This window comes from Amblyomma americanum, chromosome 3 (genome assembly GCF_052857255.1).
Source record: "Amblyomma americanum isolate KBUSLIRL-KWMA chromosome 3, ASM5285725v1, whole genome shotgun sequence".
Taxonomy (NCBI): domain Eukaryota; kingdom Metazoa; phylum Arthropoda; class Arachnida; order Ixodida; family Ixodidae; genus Amblyomma; species Amblyomma americanum.
In genome coordinates this window covers 97,597,354-97,614,577 of record NC_135499.1, presented here as the reverse complement: position 1 = coordinate 97,614,577, position 17,224 = coordinate 97,597,354, and the positions used below count along the sequence as shown (strand labels likewise).

The 17,224-nt window shown below is 48.4% G+C and overlaps 1 protein-coding gene across 2 annotated transcripts in view; it reads right to left on the bottom strand.

The window, feature by feature from the left end:
• The window catches only part of LOC144123161 (uncharacterized), a 72,155-nt gene extending 57,776 nt beyond the window's left edge, over positions 1-14,379 (bottom strand). Inside the window, exon 1 of one of the 2 annotated variants that reach the window (XM_077656045.1) lies at positions 14,208-14,379. In XM_077656045.1, the coding sequence (XP_077512171.1) occupies positions 14,208-14,277 (70 nt within the window). In that variant the 5' untranslated portion in view covers positions 14,278-14,379. The remainder of the gene's footprint in view (positions 1-14,207) is intronic. The other variant, XM_077656043.1, reaches the window with a different exon arrangement.
• Positions 14,380-17,224: the final 2,845 nt, after the last annotated feature.

Here is a 17,224-nt window from a genome sequence, read left to right as displayed (position 1 = left end):
AGAGTCGAGGGACGCGACGGGGCAACGCAAGAGAGGCAATGCGTTTGAAGCGACTCGCTGCATCTCCGGGTACCAAGTGTACGAGTTGTGTGCTTCCGTGGTGTTTGAGACGCAACAAATTGCCATTGGCAATGGTGTCAGGCTTCTGCCGTGTCGCATTTTCTCGACAAAGTGTCTTCCGTAATTTTTTTCTCATCGAGTTGCTGGATGTAGCGGACGCCGGACGGACGGGAAAATAAGCCATTAAAGGTTTTCGTCGTAAAACTGAAAAGCGATGTGTGACAAAGCTCTGAGCGTAGCGCCCGACGGCTGGAACTCGCTCCTTGCAGTAATGTGCACTTGACTTAAATGAATGCAGTGGAATGCCAAGATATTTCGAGGGCACATGCGACCACTCTACTCCGTCATAACGAAGCGGCTGGGAACGCCAAGAACCAAACCACAGGCCCGAACGTTTAGACTGATTCATCTGAGCGCCAGAAACGAAGCCGAATTGATCTATTCTAGATACAGGTGTGTCACTACTGCGCTTGTCAATGCAGAAAAAAGCAAGATCGCCGGCATATGCATGCACCCTGACTTTCATTACTAAAACAGAGAAGCCATGGATATTACTGTTACATAAAACACTCAAATAAAGCGGCTCCAGTTAGAATTCAAAGTGCAGAGGGGGCATCGTGAAGCATTGTTTCACAGCAGAGCGGATGGGCACGGGGTTCGACCAATGACAATTAACAATTAAGCGAGTCGAACAATTGCTGCAGCAAAGTTGCACCCCTTACATTTCAGTATACTCCTCATTTGATGGCTCTAGAAGAGAAAACAGGAATGAATTGCGAACTAGCCAAAGGCCTTCGCAAGATCGATCTGGAGCAAAGCAAGCTGATCATGAGAGCAGGATCAAGTCTCTAGATTTATACGCGCAATGTGTACATTACTTTGAATTGAATAGCCTCTCAAACCGCACGTCTGGTGAGGGCCAATGAGAACCGACGTTAAGATTTGTAGGCTATTTCATAAATCTTTAGCAAAAATTTTAGAACATTTTTGCATTATAATTTAGTTACCCTGTTCCGAAACTCGTTGGTTTCTTTACTAGGCTTTATGCAGGAAGTTTATGCATCTGTGAGGTTTTCGACATTTCGATTTCTAGCGACTACTTATATTATGTTTCGCGCAATAGACAATACAGAGATTTGAGAGCGAAGCTCTTTCTGCCGCCATTGTATAGTTCTCTGTACTTTGGCCTCATGGGTCATGATGTGTTAAAACGCATGCGCAAGATGCCGCTTCGTCCTTGCAACAAAATATTTTTCGATAAATTACACACCGAAGCACGGCCTGTTAAAACGTGGCTCCATAGGTAGAACATTTTTGTCTTGGACATAACTGCAGGGCGAAAAAAAACGACCACCTCACGGGAAGAAAACTGGTACTAAAGACAGGGACAAACGCCGCAAACATTTTTGTCCCTTTTATAACTGTATGCTGTGCAATGTACCTGAAGCCGGTTAACACTGTTTTATCAACTGCGGGGATGAGATTTTGTGTTGGGATGCACTCCAAAGGACACTACAAAAGGGCTTCATTTAAATTCCTACAGTGTACGTATACCTTGCGGCCACTCTAACTGATCGCGAACCCTATGGCATGTTTTTCCTGATTGCACTTTATAGCCTTTGGAAAACGCGCATGTTTGACCGCAACGATGAAATTTTTGTCTCATCGAGAGGCCAATTTAGCCAAATGATACTCCAGCTTGGGAACATTTATGATGAAAGAGACTTTATACCTGGTTGGTTTCCGGTGTTCATACGGTGTCCATCGAAGCCGCGCTTTTAGTCGTGTTTTCTTCTTCCATGCTTGTGGTGTGCAGCTACTAGCTGAATTATTTATACATAATTTATATCGCCCCTTCTGTACATACATAAGCTTGTATAGTAAATAACAATAGGAAAAAAAAACGCGGCGATAGCATAGTGCTCTCGTGTAGTGCCCAGCGAAGTTGATCTGTTCATGCCGCCGTGGGTTCAACACCCGGTTGCGACAATACTTATATCGATGTTATTGCGGTATAGTCCAAAGTTGCCCTCAAAGTCAGGCGTCACACAAACTCGGTGAGCTGGTTAGACGTCGTGCAGCAGTGCTTTCGCTCTAAAACAGAAGTTCGCTTCCTGCACTCTACAGCAGTGAGTTGAATGTCGCACGGCACCTGTCAGTTAACGCTTGATGAGGCATAGGGAGTGTTTTTTTTGTTCGCGAGTGCGAACGTGCGACATGAGATCCATCATGCAAACACGATAGAAAAAAAGGCGGATGAGTTATAGTTGTTAGACCAAATCCGAATTCGGTGCGCAAGCACTTCGGTTTCGGTTGATGTTAACATCCATAAGTGAAGAATTTGTTATTCTCTATTTTAGATTGCCAGACCGCTGGAGTTCTCGTACTACTTATGGCGCAGTGGTACAGAGGGTAAGCAACGTGCCACTACCCTGCGACGTCAGGTGCTGCAACAGGTGGGGCTTGCGAGACCCATGTTCTCGACCCAGGTTGCTCTTCCGGAGCAACCTCTTCCGACTTATTATTTATTGAACTGTCAGCTGCCACGGTGGCCAGTTTGTGATGACTTCACAACGTCATATGACCTAGGTGGCCCACCCGCCACCTCCATGACCTGTGAGCCACCTAGGGCACGCCGCTCAGAAGCCAGTAGGCAGTGGGACCTGAAAGACAACGGCTCAGTGCGGTTTGGAACATTTAGTTCTAACGCACTAAAAGTGATTTACGTCAAAGTGTCTGATGAGCACCCTTCATAGAGAAGTTAAATTGTGTGGCCCAGCCCAACGCTTTATAGTCTGGATCGAACACATTCCAGCAACTGCTGACTGTAGTTTTCAATGTATACGACAATTTCAGCCCCTTATAGCTGCTGGGATCAGCATCTAATTCAAAAGCGTGACATCGGCCACGCCTGCAAGTGCTGATGAGGTTGTCAAACCTGGCATAAAGTAGCTGCGCATTCATGATTTATTGTTTATTTATTTGCACATTACTATAGTCATACAGACAAAGCAGGGGTGGTCTAGTGCTAGGTTCATTTCTAGCGCCTGCCGCCCAAGTGTAAAGCAGTTCAGTAACGCAACACTTCTAGGTATGTTGCTAAGACATGCCAATCAGTCTTGGAGATTACAGCTTACTTTATACATATTGCCACGGACCTGGCTCGAGCTACCTGCGCGCTAAGCCGTGACGAGGACGAAGTGGTCGCGTTCGCGTGAGGCGCGCTCGAGCTGGCTCTGTTCTGGGCGATTAAAAACCTCGGCCGTTCTGCGGTCCCCCTCTACGTCTACGACTGTTCTCCGTCTGGCCTGTGACATCTGGTGGAGGTCGCTTGGGTATTCTCGGCTGATCCTCCATCCTTCCTCGGAGAGCCGAAGCACAAGCCCGGTGCCTCTTGTGCGAACCCCCGTCCATCGTGTCAGCCGCAGGCTCCGCGGCTTGTCTCCAGAATTCGGACTCCAGCCTCAAGAGAGCGCACCCATGGCTACGACCACGGCAGCAAGGTCAGACAGCGCCCCGTTCATACCTGCTTCTTTTGTGAGCCTGCAAAATCCCCGGATCCCGAAGCCCTTTCACGGCGGATACTCGGAGGACGCCCAAGACTGGCTTGATCAGTTCGAGCGCGTTGCGCGTTTCAACGGCTGGGACGACAGTGCTAAGATCCGGAACGTTTACTTCAGCTTAGAAGACGCCGCTCGGATCTGGTACGAAAACCGCGAGACGAGTCTAACGACGTGGCAGGACTTTCGTCGCCAGCTGTTGGAGACTTACACCAGCAGCGATCGCCGTGAACAGGCCGAGCGTGAATTGACCGCTCGCATTCAGCTACCAAACGAGAACGTAGCGATGTACGTGGAGGAAGTGACGCGCCTCTGCAACCGAGCGGACCCGACCATGACGGAAGAGAAAAAGCTCAGACATCTGATGAGAGGCGTGAAAGAGCAATTGTTCTGCGGTCTTGTGCGAAGCCCGCCCAGAACAGTCGCCGAGTTCCTCTCCGAGGCTGTGCTCATGGAGAGGGCGCTCCAGCAACGGTACAATTTCTACGACCGGCAGCTAAACCCTATCTCGGCTCTACACCCCCTGGATGCTGCTCCGGGGGCCAATACAAGCTCCCTTCGGGACATCGTGCGTTCCGTGGTCCGTGAGGAGCTGCAGAAACTTCAGGGGATTTTTTCCTGTGGACTCTCTGACTAGCGCCATTCGGGAGGAAGTTCAGCAGGCGCTCAGATCGCCCGTCGCTCCAGTAGAGCCGCCACCACAGCCAGCTGCTTGGCCGCCAGCGACGTATGCGGACGTGCTGCGCCGTCCTGCGCCGGTTCCCTGCGCGCCACCGTATGCCCCTTCGGTAGTCGCAGTACACGCCGAGCAGCCGGTTCCCTATTGGAAAGCTCGAGGACAGCCGCCGAGGAAGACCGATATTTGGCGTGCGCCAGACCGACGTCCCCTGTGTTACCATTGTGGCGAGGCCGGTCACATCTTCCGGCGTGGTTCACCACCTCCTCCGCGCCGAACGTCCCGATCGCCCTCACCTCGCCATCCGTCGCCTCATCAGTCCGGTTATGGACCTTGTGCACAGCGTGGGTCCTCGAGCCCGCACCGGGAAAACAAGAACAGGCGACCTTTGGAGGCGAGGCCGCCGAACGCCGTATTGCCGAAAAGCTTCCACCGACGCGCCGACTGACCCTTCCCGAATCGACGACCACGATACCGATGACGACGACGACGACGACGAAGACGGCGCCGACGACTGGGTCTGGTAAGACCAAGGTCTCCCTTGACATACCCGTGCTGATTGACTCTAAGGAGGTTAGCGCACTAGTGGATACGGGTGCGGACTACTCGATAATGAGCGGTAGGATGGCTAAGGTGCTGAAGAAAGTTATGATGCCGTGGGCAGGGTCACAGATACGTACGGCTGGTGGCCACGTGGTTACGCCGCTCGGAATGTGTACGGCAAGAATTACGGTGCGCGGATGCACGTTCGTGGCAACGTTCCTCATTTTGCCTGAATGCTCACGAGACGTCATTCTCGGTCTCGACTTTCTTCGAGAAAATGGTGCGACTATAGACCTTCGAAATCGATTGGTTACATTTTCAACTGAACTCGCTGCAACCAAACCCGCCCCCGAGAATTGCAGAGCCGCACTGCGTATATCCGACGATGCCGTAACGTTGCCTCCACGGGCGAGTATTCTGGCTAGGGTCACTTGCGACGCGCCACATTGCGGACAACGTGTTGTTGAGCCAAATGTCTCTCTTTTGCTCACCATGGGTGTTTGAGTAGCAAGAGGGCTCGCCTTTCTATCTGACGGTCGCACTGAAGTCCTCGTGACCAATTTCAGTAATGAACACCGCCATTTATTTGGTGGCACAGCCATCGCCCACGTCGACCCCGTCCAAGAGGTGGCTGAGTGTTTCGCATGCCTAGAAGACACGCCTGGTGAAGTTGACGAAGAGGCAGTACGCGCCGTTCACATAAACGAGGGCCTCCCGCCCGCAGAAAGGCAGCAATTGCAAGAATTGTTGCTACAGTTTAAGGACTGCTTTACCTCGTCGTCTAAGGTACGTCTGACGCCCATCACTAAGCATCGGATAGTCACGCACGATGGCGCGCGCCCAATACATCAACAGCCTTATCGCGTATCTCCCCGAGAGCGGGAGGCCATCCAAACGCAAGTGAAGGAGATGCTCAATGACGGCATAATCCAGCCATCGAATAGTCCCTGGTCGTCTCCTGTCGTTCTCGTAAAAAAGAAGGATGGCACGCTGCGCTTCTGTGTGGATTACAGAAAACTTAACAGCGTACAAAAAAAGATGTCTATCCGCTACCTCGTATAGATGATTCCCTCGACAGACTGCGCCACGCAAAATACTTTTCTTCGGTAGATCTGCGCAGCGGATATTGGCAAATAGAAGTTGATGAGAGGGACCGGGAGAAAACCGCCTTTGTCACCCCGGACGGCCTCTATGAATTTCGTGTGCTCCCCTTCGGACTCTGCTGTGCTCCAGCAACGTTCCAGCGAATGATGGATACCGTGCTCACCGGCCTTAAATGGCAAACATGTCTAGTATACCTGGATGATGTAATCATTTTTTCAACAACGTTTTCGGAACATTTGCAGCGGCTCAGAGTGGTGTTAGAAGCCGTCCGATCAGCTCATCTTACTCTAAAGCCGCAAAAATGCCATTTTGGATTTACTGAATTGAAGTTTCTCGGGCATGTCGTCAGCTCCGAGGGCATCCGGCCAGACCCTGACAAAATTTCTGCCGTCGCGGACTTCCCGGTTCCCACTGATAAAAAAGCCGTCCGACGATTTCTAGGCCTTTGTTCGTACTACCGACGTTTCATAAAAAACTTTGCTAAGCTGGCCAGTCCTCTGACGCGCTTCACACGAGATGAGGAGCCATTTTTGTGGGGTGCCGAGCAGCAAACTGCTTTTGACGATCTACGACGTCGGCTACAATCACCACCAGTACTAGCCCATTTTGACGATGATGCCGCCACTGAAATTCACACGGACGCCAGCAACGTCGGTCTTGGAGCGGTTCTCATCCAGCGTCCGAACGGTGTCGAAAAAGTAATCGCTTATGCTAGCCGTGCACTTTCCCGTGCAGAGTGTAACTACTCTACAACTGAGAAGGAATGTTTGGCCGTAGTATGGGCCATCACAAAGTTCCGCCCCTATCTGTATGGCAGGCAGTTCAAGGTTATTACTGGCCACCACTCATTGTGCTGGTTGACAAACTTGAAGGACCCATGTGGCCGCCTAGCACGTTGGGCATTACGCTTACAGGAATTTGACTTCACGATCATCTACAAGTCTGGTCGCAAGCACACCGACGCTGACAGCTTGTCGCGTTCACCCGTGCAACCTTACGAAGGTAACGCAAAAGACGAAGCATTCCTTGGTGCAGTCACGTCGTCCGACATCATCGCACAACAACGTGCGGACGACGAGTTGAGGCTGCTCATGGAGCATCTAGAAGGTCACCATCCCTCGATACCCTCCCATCTGGCTCGTAGGCTGCCATCCCTATGTCTTCGAGGCGGAGTGTTGTATAAGAAAAACTCCGCCTCCAGTGGTAAGAGTTACCTTCTGGTTATACCAGCCGCCCTCCGCCACGAGATCCTCCTCGCCTGCCACGACGAGCCGACCTCTGGGCACCTTGGATTCACGCGCACACTTGCCAGAGTGCGGCAGAACTACTATTGGCCCAACCTTGCCTCATGTGTGAAGCGATATATTCGGACCTGCCGTGAGTGCCAGCGTAGGAAGACGCCGCCTCTGAAACCGCCTGGCATGTTGCAACCTATCATGCCTCCTAACAGACCCTTTGAACAAGTCGGCATGGACCTCCTCGGGCCATTTCCCTTGTCGTCGGGAGGAAACAGATGGATAGCTGTTGCAACCGATTACCTGACGCGTTACGCCGAAACGCAGGCTCTCCCTCAAGGCACAGCGTTCGAAGTTGCGCACTTCTTTATGCGTGCAATAGTTCTTCGACACGGCGCTCCGTCCGTCGTCATCACAGACCGAGGGAAGGCATTTACAGCTCAGCTTGTCCACGACATCTTTGAGCTGAGTCACACCAGCCATCGAACAACGACAGCATACCATCCCCAAACAAATGGGCTGACAGAACGCCTGAATAAAACACTGGCCGACATGATTTCCATGTACGTGGATGTGGAGCACAGAACCTGGGACCAAATACTCCCCTACATCACATTCGCGTACAACACTGCGACTCAAGAAACAGCCCGCTTTACACCATTCCGTCTAGTCTACGGCAGAGAAGTGCGGATGATGCTGGACGCCATGCTCCCGTGCGTGGATGATGACTTGACACCAGATGCGGGCTCCTTTGTCGAACAAGCCGAGCAAGCTCGCCAGCTTGCTCGTTTGCACATCACAGCTCAACAAGACACGGACTCCAGACGTTACAACCGGCGCCACAGGGAGGTTACCTACAACATCGGTGACCGTGTGTGGGTGTGGACCCCTGTCCGCCAAAAGGGATCGTCCGAAAAACTGCTGCACCGATATTTCGGACCTTATGAGGTGCTCCGTCGTGTTGGAAACGTGGATTATGAGGTTGTTCCACGTGGAACTGTGGCTACCGGTCGTCGGCAACCACGGACTGACATTGTGCATGTAATGCGACTTAAGCCATACTTCTCGCGTGAGAGCGATGACGCTCCACTTTAAACTGTGTTCGGGTTCTGCGTTTTAATTTGTTTCTTTTTGTTCGTTTTCTGCTTTGTACATACCCTCGCATCGGGACGATGCTCTTCTTTTTCGGGGGACTAATGCCACGGACCTGGCTCGAGCTACCTGCGCGCTAAGCCGTGACGAGGACGAAGTCGTCGCGTTCGCGTGAGTCGCGCTCGAGCTGGCTCTGTTCTGGGCGATTAAAAACCTCGGCCGTTCTGCGGTCCCCCTCTACGTCTACGACTGTTCTCCGTCTGGCCTGTGACAATATAAACATGACATGCGGGCCTGTCACCAATCCAACACCCATTTTATGAACGGAGCATTCTCCGGTCTCAAGGGCCGCCTGCTATACAGTCCTGTATACGTACTAAAAAATTCTTTCTTTAATTTTTAAAATTTTTGCGTGCCGCTGCCATGAGAAAGGAAACGATGAACTTATTGCATGGCTTTTATGCGTCAGTATTTGATGAAATGAACGCAAGTGGGCCTGTAACAGCCTCTGCTGGGAATTGATAAACTGTACAACAAGGCCATAATTGCGTTCGGTGTACTTGTTGCAAGCAAGCTAAGAGTCTTCTATGACCTCGGACACCGTTTTCTCCTCAAGTATCACGGGCGGTTGCGATGAATAAATCAGTTGGCTACGCGCGATGGTCGATGACTTGCGAACGCGGTTAGGGGTTTACGCACCGCCACATCAGTAAAGCGCGGTGTGGCTTCCATTCACTTTGGAACGACACGCTCCTTTGAGATGTCAGCAAGTGAAACAATAATCAGACGGAAAGCCAATGGGTTTTGGTTTTTATCACAGCCAGCATAAAAAAAAATTAAGAAATTAATCGTCGAATCCAATATTCGCAAATTTCTAGAATGGAATGCTCGTATGCTGCGCTAAAGCATGGTGGGGGTAGCAGTCCTTCATAAATATACACCATTGAGATTTTTGAGTGAAATACCGCCCTACAGTAGGAATTGAGCGAGACAAGTGGGGGTGTAGAGGAGCGCGCACTGACAACTGGGTTTATTAAAAAAAGGGGGTACATTAATGATTCATGCAGATGCCGAATTAAAAGAACTCATTACCAGAAACTGTGGCCGATCTGTAGACTCCTGTGCTTCTTTATTAGTTTTATTTTCGCACCTTCAACCATGACAGATGATAAGCTTACGCACTAGTCTAGACCGGACTCCTATAACTAAAATCTTCTTTTATCAACCTTTCCTTTTTGTCTCTCGCTCTAGCTAATATAGCAGTTCTTTCGAAGCAAGGTGCGCATTTGTGCCCTGTGCAATGGGGGGCAAGGTTTCCAGGATTGGTGATTCTGTCTAGATTATTGCTACGAACTTTGTGTTCGGATATATGCCAGATTGGCCTATGCTGCTCATCCTGTTTTGAAATAGCTCCCGCCTTAGCTTGTGTGAGAGACATAAAGTAAAGGAGCCGGGGTAGGCAAGTGCGTGAGCACTGTAACGCTAACCGATGAGGAGATAAAACTATTAAAGAAGCAAAGGAGCATACGGATGGGCCACAGCAGCTGGCAGGCAGTTGCTTGAATTGTACATGCGCATGGATTCAATTAATGTACCTTTTTTAATAAACCCACTTGACATTGCGCACTTGTCCTATGCACCCCGTTTGTCTCGTTCAACTCCCATTGTATCACGTTATTTCCATTAAAAATGTACAACAAAGTAACCCCCATTGCTGGCTTGCTTCCCTCTGACATAATTACGCGCTTGGAAGCACCACTGTTACCACAGTTGTCTCAAGCCTTTCATTTTATGTGTTTGAGATATTCTCACAAAAGTGGAGAACCATTGTTAACCTTAAGGAGAAAAATTAAGGGTCTCAATCTTTCTGTTCCCCCATTTAGAACGACTACCGATGAGTTATAATAAATGGTTTTTGGGGAAGGAAATGGCGCAGTATCTGTCTCATATATCGTTGAACACCTGAACCGCGCCGTAAGGGAAGGGATAAGGGAGGGAGTGAAAGAAGAAAGGAAGAAGGAGGTGCCGTTGTGGAGGGCTCCGGAATAATTTCGACCACCTGGGGATCTTTAACGTTCACTGACATCGCACAGCAAACGGGCGCCTTAGCGTTTTTCCTCCATAAAAACGCAGCCGCCGCGTTCGGGTTCGAACCCGGGAACTCCGGATCAGTAGTCGAGCGCCCTAAGCACTGAGCCACCGCGGCGGGTTCTGCTGATGAGTTCGTTTGCGGTTCTAGCAGGAACTACAAACCACGTACTTTCTCCGTCGACAGCCTCCTGCGTTTCTCTTTGTAGAGGTTGGACTGTGATAATTAAATAAAACGAAATGGCTTATGCTACAATGAATCTGATTGAAAAAGCTACAAAGTTCAAAGATAATTAAGGCGCCCCCATAGAATGTTTTTGCTCATGAACCTCTACCTGACCCAAAACATAAAAAAAAATGATAAAAGAGCACAGTAAGGCCCTTTATTCGCCCTTCTATTGTACGTTAGGCATAGTCAACACACCGAAAAATCGCGAAAAAAAAAGAATAACTTCGCACTTTCTAAAATGACGTGTGCGTTTCTATTGTTACAGTGCTCCACAGAACAACAAACAAATCACAATGGAGAAGTCCGCCGAACGGCGAGCAACTGCAGCTGCGCAAAGAACGGTTCCAGACGATCGGCTCATACTCTGTCTAGTCGTTACGTCCTGTGCAGCGTCTCTGCCTGAAAAGTAGAAGTGTGAAATTCTTAGGTACAAAGAGGCGGAATATTGCTAGAACACCAGCACTAAACTTGGGAGAAGATAGGTACAGCTACGGATACAGCCGATTAGTTGTCTACGTCACGTTTTCTGTGGCGGGGGAAGGAGGAGGAGGAAAGGCAGGGAGGTTAACGAGACGAATAGCCGCTTTGCTACCCTGCACCACGCTGCGTTGATATCCGGCAACATGTTGCTGAACGAGTCACAGGACCCTTGGGGAGGCAGTTTCAGTGGTTGTCCTAAGATGTAGCACAGAAGGAGGGTTTACGTAAGATTTCGGTCGTAAGAAAGTAACATTTTATCGAAAACCTAGAAAAATAAACGACAACAAAACCCAGAAGCACAACTACCCTAAACGTGCAAGCGAAGATTCACTTTGCACAAAAGAACTGGTTTTGTTCACACTTCAACACTTGGTTTGAAAACGTCTCAGGCTCATTATACGTCCAGGGGACAATTACATGGACCAAGCATAAGTGTCAGGGTTTTAACTTGGTTAAACCGATTATAGAGCGAAAGCAAGGGCTTTCCGTCCTACGTATGCGCGTCTGCAACATTATGACCCTCAATGTTTATGTACCTAAAGTGCGCCGGCGGCCTACGCACCCGTGCCGCGTTTCTGCTGCAATGTTTTCAAAGCCCACGCGTATTAAGGCGAAAGCCTTTAATGGCTCATACTCGAGGCCACGAGCCTGTACGTCCGATGTCACGCTCTTCAGCAACTCAATAAGAGAAAAAATCGTGCACGATGGAATTCGAGCCACCATTTAAGATTCACAAAAAATTGTGTACTTAATCAACATCTTAACCACACATCAGTGACACAAGTAGCAACACCGCGCTAAAGGCGTTCTCCTCACCGCACATTAGGTCAAAAAAGTGCCCCCTGAATATCTTGTTCTACTGCCGCGTCTTTGCCCCAATGTTGCCAACGCATACGCAGGCAGCGCATGTCTCTGTCACTACCGCCACATAGCTATAAACTCGAAGATTGGTTTCATAGCAGTATTAGTGGACGAGGACGACAATGTGCACTACACAGTGCGAGAGTGTGTTGCAGTGTAACACAAGGCGTGTTCGGCTGCGGCCATAGTCTAGCGCTCTCGGGAAGCGACATGCGAAACTGATCTGTTTGCACCGCCGTGGGTTGGACTCCCAGTCGCAGATATTAGTTCAATTTCTGCCTTAACATAACGTGGCGCCTCTGTTACCTGGTAATCGCACAAAATTCAAAGGCGATAAGATTCTTGTCTGTGTTGGTGAGCGTGCGGGAGCTTTCGCACTAAAGGAGTGTACTTTTCCCTGAATCATGTGGAGTGGTGATTGCTTCGGTGCAAATAATATGTTACTTTCTCTACTGGACCTAGATGTACAGTTTTCGTTAGAACGCCTCAGGCAGCTGTGAATGGGCCAGGAGCGGCTGCGCTCCTCTATAGCGGCGCTGCCAAAACCAGTGCGTGCCACCACTCGCTTGCGACAGTGATAAAGAGGGTGAGAGAAGCGTACCCCTCATTCTCGGGCCCTCCTTGATAACAGCGCCCGTGAAAACCTAGTGCGGCGTTCGTTCTCGCATCTTCTCGCATGTCTTATGGCTGCCGTGCTAATGCGCATTGTTCGAGTGAATGAGGTGGCCAGGGTAATGCTGCCCGGTGCTGGAGTGAATTTTGAGCAGCCGTTAAGTTTCGTGCAACGCGCATCAACACAGATATTCGGGAACAATTTTTGATTACGTTTTTATTTTTCTATTCAGCGCTCATTCACAATTGTTCTGTTTTGTTGCACTTGTTCTCAAAAGAATAGCCTGAAATAAATTTAATCTTGGTTATCTCGCCAAGAGGGTCGCGTCTTCATCCTGTGGTCCTGGTGCTCTCGTAATCATCAAGGCGGTCATCTCGCGTTCGCGGTCTACTTTGCTCGGTTCCGACCTAAGGGTAATAAATTAATTATTAAGGGTAATAAAGGGTATAAATTAGTAATAAATAAGTGTAATAATCGTGTGCTTAGAAGTAAGTACTGGCGGGACTGAGCTCTGCGCAGATCATCAAAAGAGGCCAGACAGTGGGCATTTTCAAAAATGGGGAGGGAGTAGTTGCAACTCTATAGGCTACACAGGCAGGGCGAACGTCCTCAAATTCCCTGAGGTTACCATAACCTTACTGTACATTTATAAAAAAATACCACGCCGTCGAGCGCGAATAAACAGTGGTTTCTTAGTCAAGAAGTGTAGTGTACTTATATTAAATTATATTGCATCAAAACGATGGGTATGGGCGCTTTCCGAAAGAAGCCTTTGATGTCGAAATTGCAGCTTCTGGTCGTGTTTAAATGAACGATCAGTAAATGGCAACACTTTACAATGCAATTTGGTACTGTACAAGGGTGCGGTGAGACAAACCAAGGCTCCGTTTTATTTTTGTGTCTTCCCTACAATCAGCAGTACGTTGAAATTACGAAATGTGATCTGTCGACCCAGTAAGTACCATACTCAAAATACCTATGAAGATGATGCGAAGGCTCGGGCGTCTTACAGTGTTGGATCAAAACATAATAGTGAGAAATCTCGAAGATTACGCAATCTTCTACGTCACAGCGCGTTGCAAGGACACCGGGCAACTTCGCCCTTGCCACCGCATTCCGTAGCGCGCCGGCCGTAAGACAAGCACGCACCTGGCAGAACGAATGTCGCACTCGGTGCTCCAGAACTCTCTTATCAAGGGACGCCCCAACGTGAGGGCTTGTCTTCCTCCCCTCTTGATTCTGTTCACAAGCCAGCGGAAGCGCTGGCAGCGCCGCCATAACGGAGCGCATCCGCTACAGGGCCATTCACAGTGAACTGAAGTTTTTTGACCAAGACTGTACGTCAGTTAATATTGCAATCGGTGTGCCACACAAATATATATAAAAAGGAGCCGATGGGCATACGTTGAACTTATGAACAGTATGAGGTAGCTTTCCGCGCATGCAGATTGCGCCGAATGCACAGAACGACCCCATTAACTTTATCATCTAGGCCCCCACTGCTTCCTTCCTCCGCATTTAAAATGGAAATTTGTTTAATACTGAATTGCAATACAATGTAGGAGTAGAGTTAGTCGAGTTTAGAAGGTCGCTAGAGGAACTGTCACAAAAACATATGGCATTATCGCTCTTTAGGCGCACACATGTCGCGTTGGAAAGTACTCACTCCTTCGAATTTCGCTGCAGCAGACATCCAGAAGCGCAAGGATGCAGGCTACTTTGGCGACTGCTGTCATGGGGAGCGTTGTGGACTTTCCCCTTTGTTGGCGAGTGACAAAAGGCTCGGTTCAGGTCCGCTGCGCAAGCGTGCTCTTTTGCTACGTCAACCAGGCGATGACGATTGCATTATTGCACATCCTTATTTTTTAGTGATTATTTCGCTATAGTACAGCGAATACAATAGAACTACTGAAAACAGGATGTGCGGCTTCATTTATGAAGTACTTCCTTAAGCAGCAGCGGCTTTGGCTGCTCGTGAATAATGCATGCGTGCTGTAAGCTGCTCTTCTAAATTTTTCTATATACTTGTTTGCTTGTTTCAATGCGCCTCTCCTAACTAGCTTTTGGCTACTCAGCTAAAACTTGTGGACCGAGACAATGTTGCGCACCTAAAGTGATAAGAGGCTTGAGCTGTGAAGTGCCACAATTGTAGGCAAACTCCACAGGCATAACCTAAACGAATATTCCAGGTGAGCGGCTAGTCGCTTAGTGCTCGTGGTGGAAGACTCTATCTTGCGCAAGAGACAATTGACGTCAATCAGGCCAATTGCCGGAGAAAAAGCAAACCCATCATGGTCCAAAGATATCTTAAAACGCGGTATGTTTACGGCTAAAACTTAATTAGCATTAAACAAAGGGCGGTTCTTTTGAAAAGGCTGCTTCTCTTTAATATTTAGAGCAATCAAGCACTAGTTCTTTGAAAAAGAAGTTCAAACGTTAAGGTATCGTGTCTTCGTTCAGGTGTTCGTGATTGTTTTGCCTTAGGTGTTCGTGTATATAGAAGCTAATTAGAATGTTTTACTCTGCTAACATCTCAAGAATTGCCACACGTGAGTTTTCTTGTCAGTCCTAAGCTGCGCGTGAGGTGCTCGCGGGCAGTGTGAGGGCAGCATGCAGCGGACTAAAACAATTAAAACCAAAATTCTACGATATGGGTTTTACGCAGAGAAGCTTGTTGTTTAATTAGTTCATCCATTTTTGTTGCTGTTTTCGCACAAGTTGCTAGCGTATGTAGTTTATGATGTGTTGGTTGGAAGGTTTACATTCTTGAATAGGTTTTAAGAGCGTTAAATTTTGTCCTCACTTTTTTTGTTTCGAGATTTCGTGAGGTCCGCTGCAACCTTTGATCCCAGCGCCACCTGTGGCAGCAACTACTCATCATGTTTCGAGATTTCATGAGGTCTCCTACCACCCCAACATCAAAGCGCCATCTGTGGCTGCAACTAGAAAACAGCGCAACGCGCATTAAGACTTGTAGCCCCATCTACAATAGCATTGCAGAAACAACCACTTGCCTCGTGCCAATGTTTACGGCACGGTCCAATATGGTGGATAAAGGCGGAACTATGTGAGTATGACGTCAGGGGACGAAATGACAGCATAGTTTCGTTTTCCTGAATCCAAGATTCCAAGCCATTAAAATTGGTAGTGCCCTCTCATCCGTTTGTCCTCCCTTTCCCACAAAATATCCTAAAACGGGACCGCTATAGAGGTATACTGACTGACTGATGTTGATATGCGGGTATAAATTCGTCTGTCTGTCGGTCTGTCTGTTGTTGAAAGGAAGAAAGAAAAGGAAAGCGCACAGGCCTGCTCACTGGCTCAAGCCGAGCCACAATCGCTACCACGTGCAGATAGTAGGAGAGTTTAAAGATGGGATAGAAAGACAGGATAGTAAAGACGCGCTAAAGACAAGGCCGATGCCGGAGGCAGTGCAATACCGGGCCAACCGGCGGCGGAAGTGAAGCATGCTTCAAACTCCCCGCCACATTTCCAAAATTAAGTCCAATTGGACCCGTAACAGGTACTCTACGGGGTTCGGACATTCGCCAGACCTCGTAGAGTATCTGTTACGGGTCCAATTTAAATCTTAATAAATTCGTTCTGCTATTTATACTCCGACAACAACGGGCACCCATGCGGGAACCGTTGTATACCGAATTTGGTTGGCAAATAAAACCGTATAGATTGTGGTATAGAAATAAAACCACAATTAAATGATAGGTAAGGATTGTATACATGCAATTACTAATTGAAGCGTTACCATATCGCAACGAAAGCCGAATTCTAGGCCCACCTTCACCCCCAAAACGAAGCAAATTCCGTTTGGGTCGTATCTTGAGGGGATGTATCTTCTTCGCTTTCTTCATCTAGTAAACCAAACAGCTAACGCTTGTTACTTCAACGTCTTCCAGACGGTGGCGACCTTCTTTTTTCTGCCGCGAGCTTTTGATATGGCCATGCTCCAATTCTTGTTCCCTGTTTAAGAAAAGCCGCGGAGCAAAGCTTAATTATGTTTCGCGTCCCTGAGCATCAATTCTTCTGATATCTTATATGACACAACGAGATAAACGCTTTGTAACAAATTCTGGCGCTTAACCCACGAAGTACGCCAAGAGAGTATAAAAAATGACATGATGCTGGCATTTTCCTGAATAATTTTATCAATAGGCACACAGACAGTGCAATATTCCGCGGTAAATACTGATGCATGGGGATGTAGTCTGTAATGTAGTCATCTAGTGCTGTTATACGATCGAGCTTCCTTAATGTAGTGACTTTTTGAAACCATCCTTGTAACGTTCAGTGTTTCTGCCGGATTCTCCTTGCCTAGCACGAAGTTCTTGTTTGATGTGCTTTTGGGAAGTTCGTTTTTTTTTCCAGGCTCGGAAAGCTAAATTCACAATAACATGAAAATCTTGTTTTATGTGCTTTTGGGAAGTTATTGTTTTTTCTGACTGCAAAGTTGAATTCACAATCCCTGCTTTGCGCGTTAATTTTGGCACAAATTCCAACTTTAGTGCTTCTGAGCTGTACCATGCAGTGTAAAATTTTTTACACCTTTAAAGGGAACACCCTCACTAACTTACCATCGCACCCGACACAATAGGAGTTTCTGTTGCACGTGTGCCATGTTCTGCACCGTAGGATTTTAGGGGCGGGTGCATATGGCCAAAATATTCG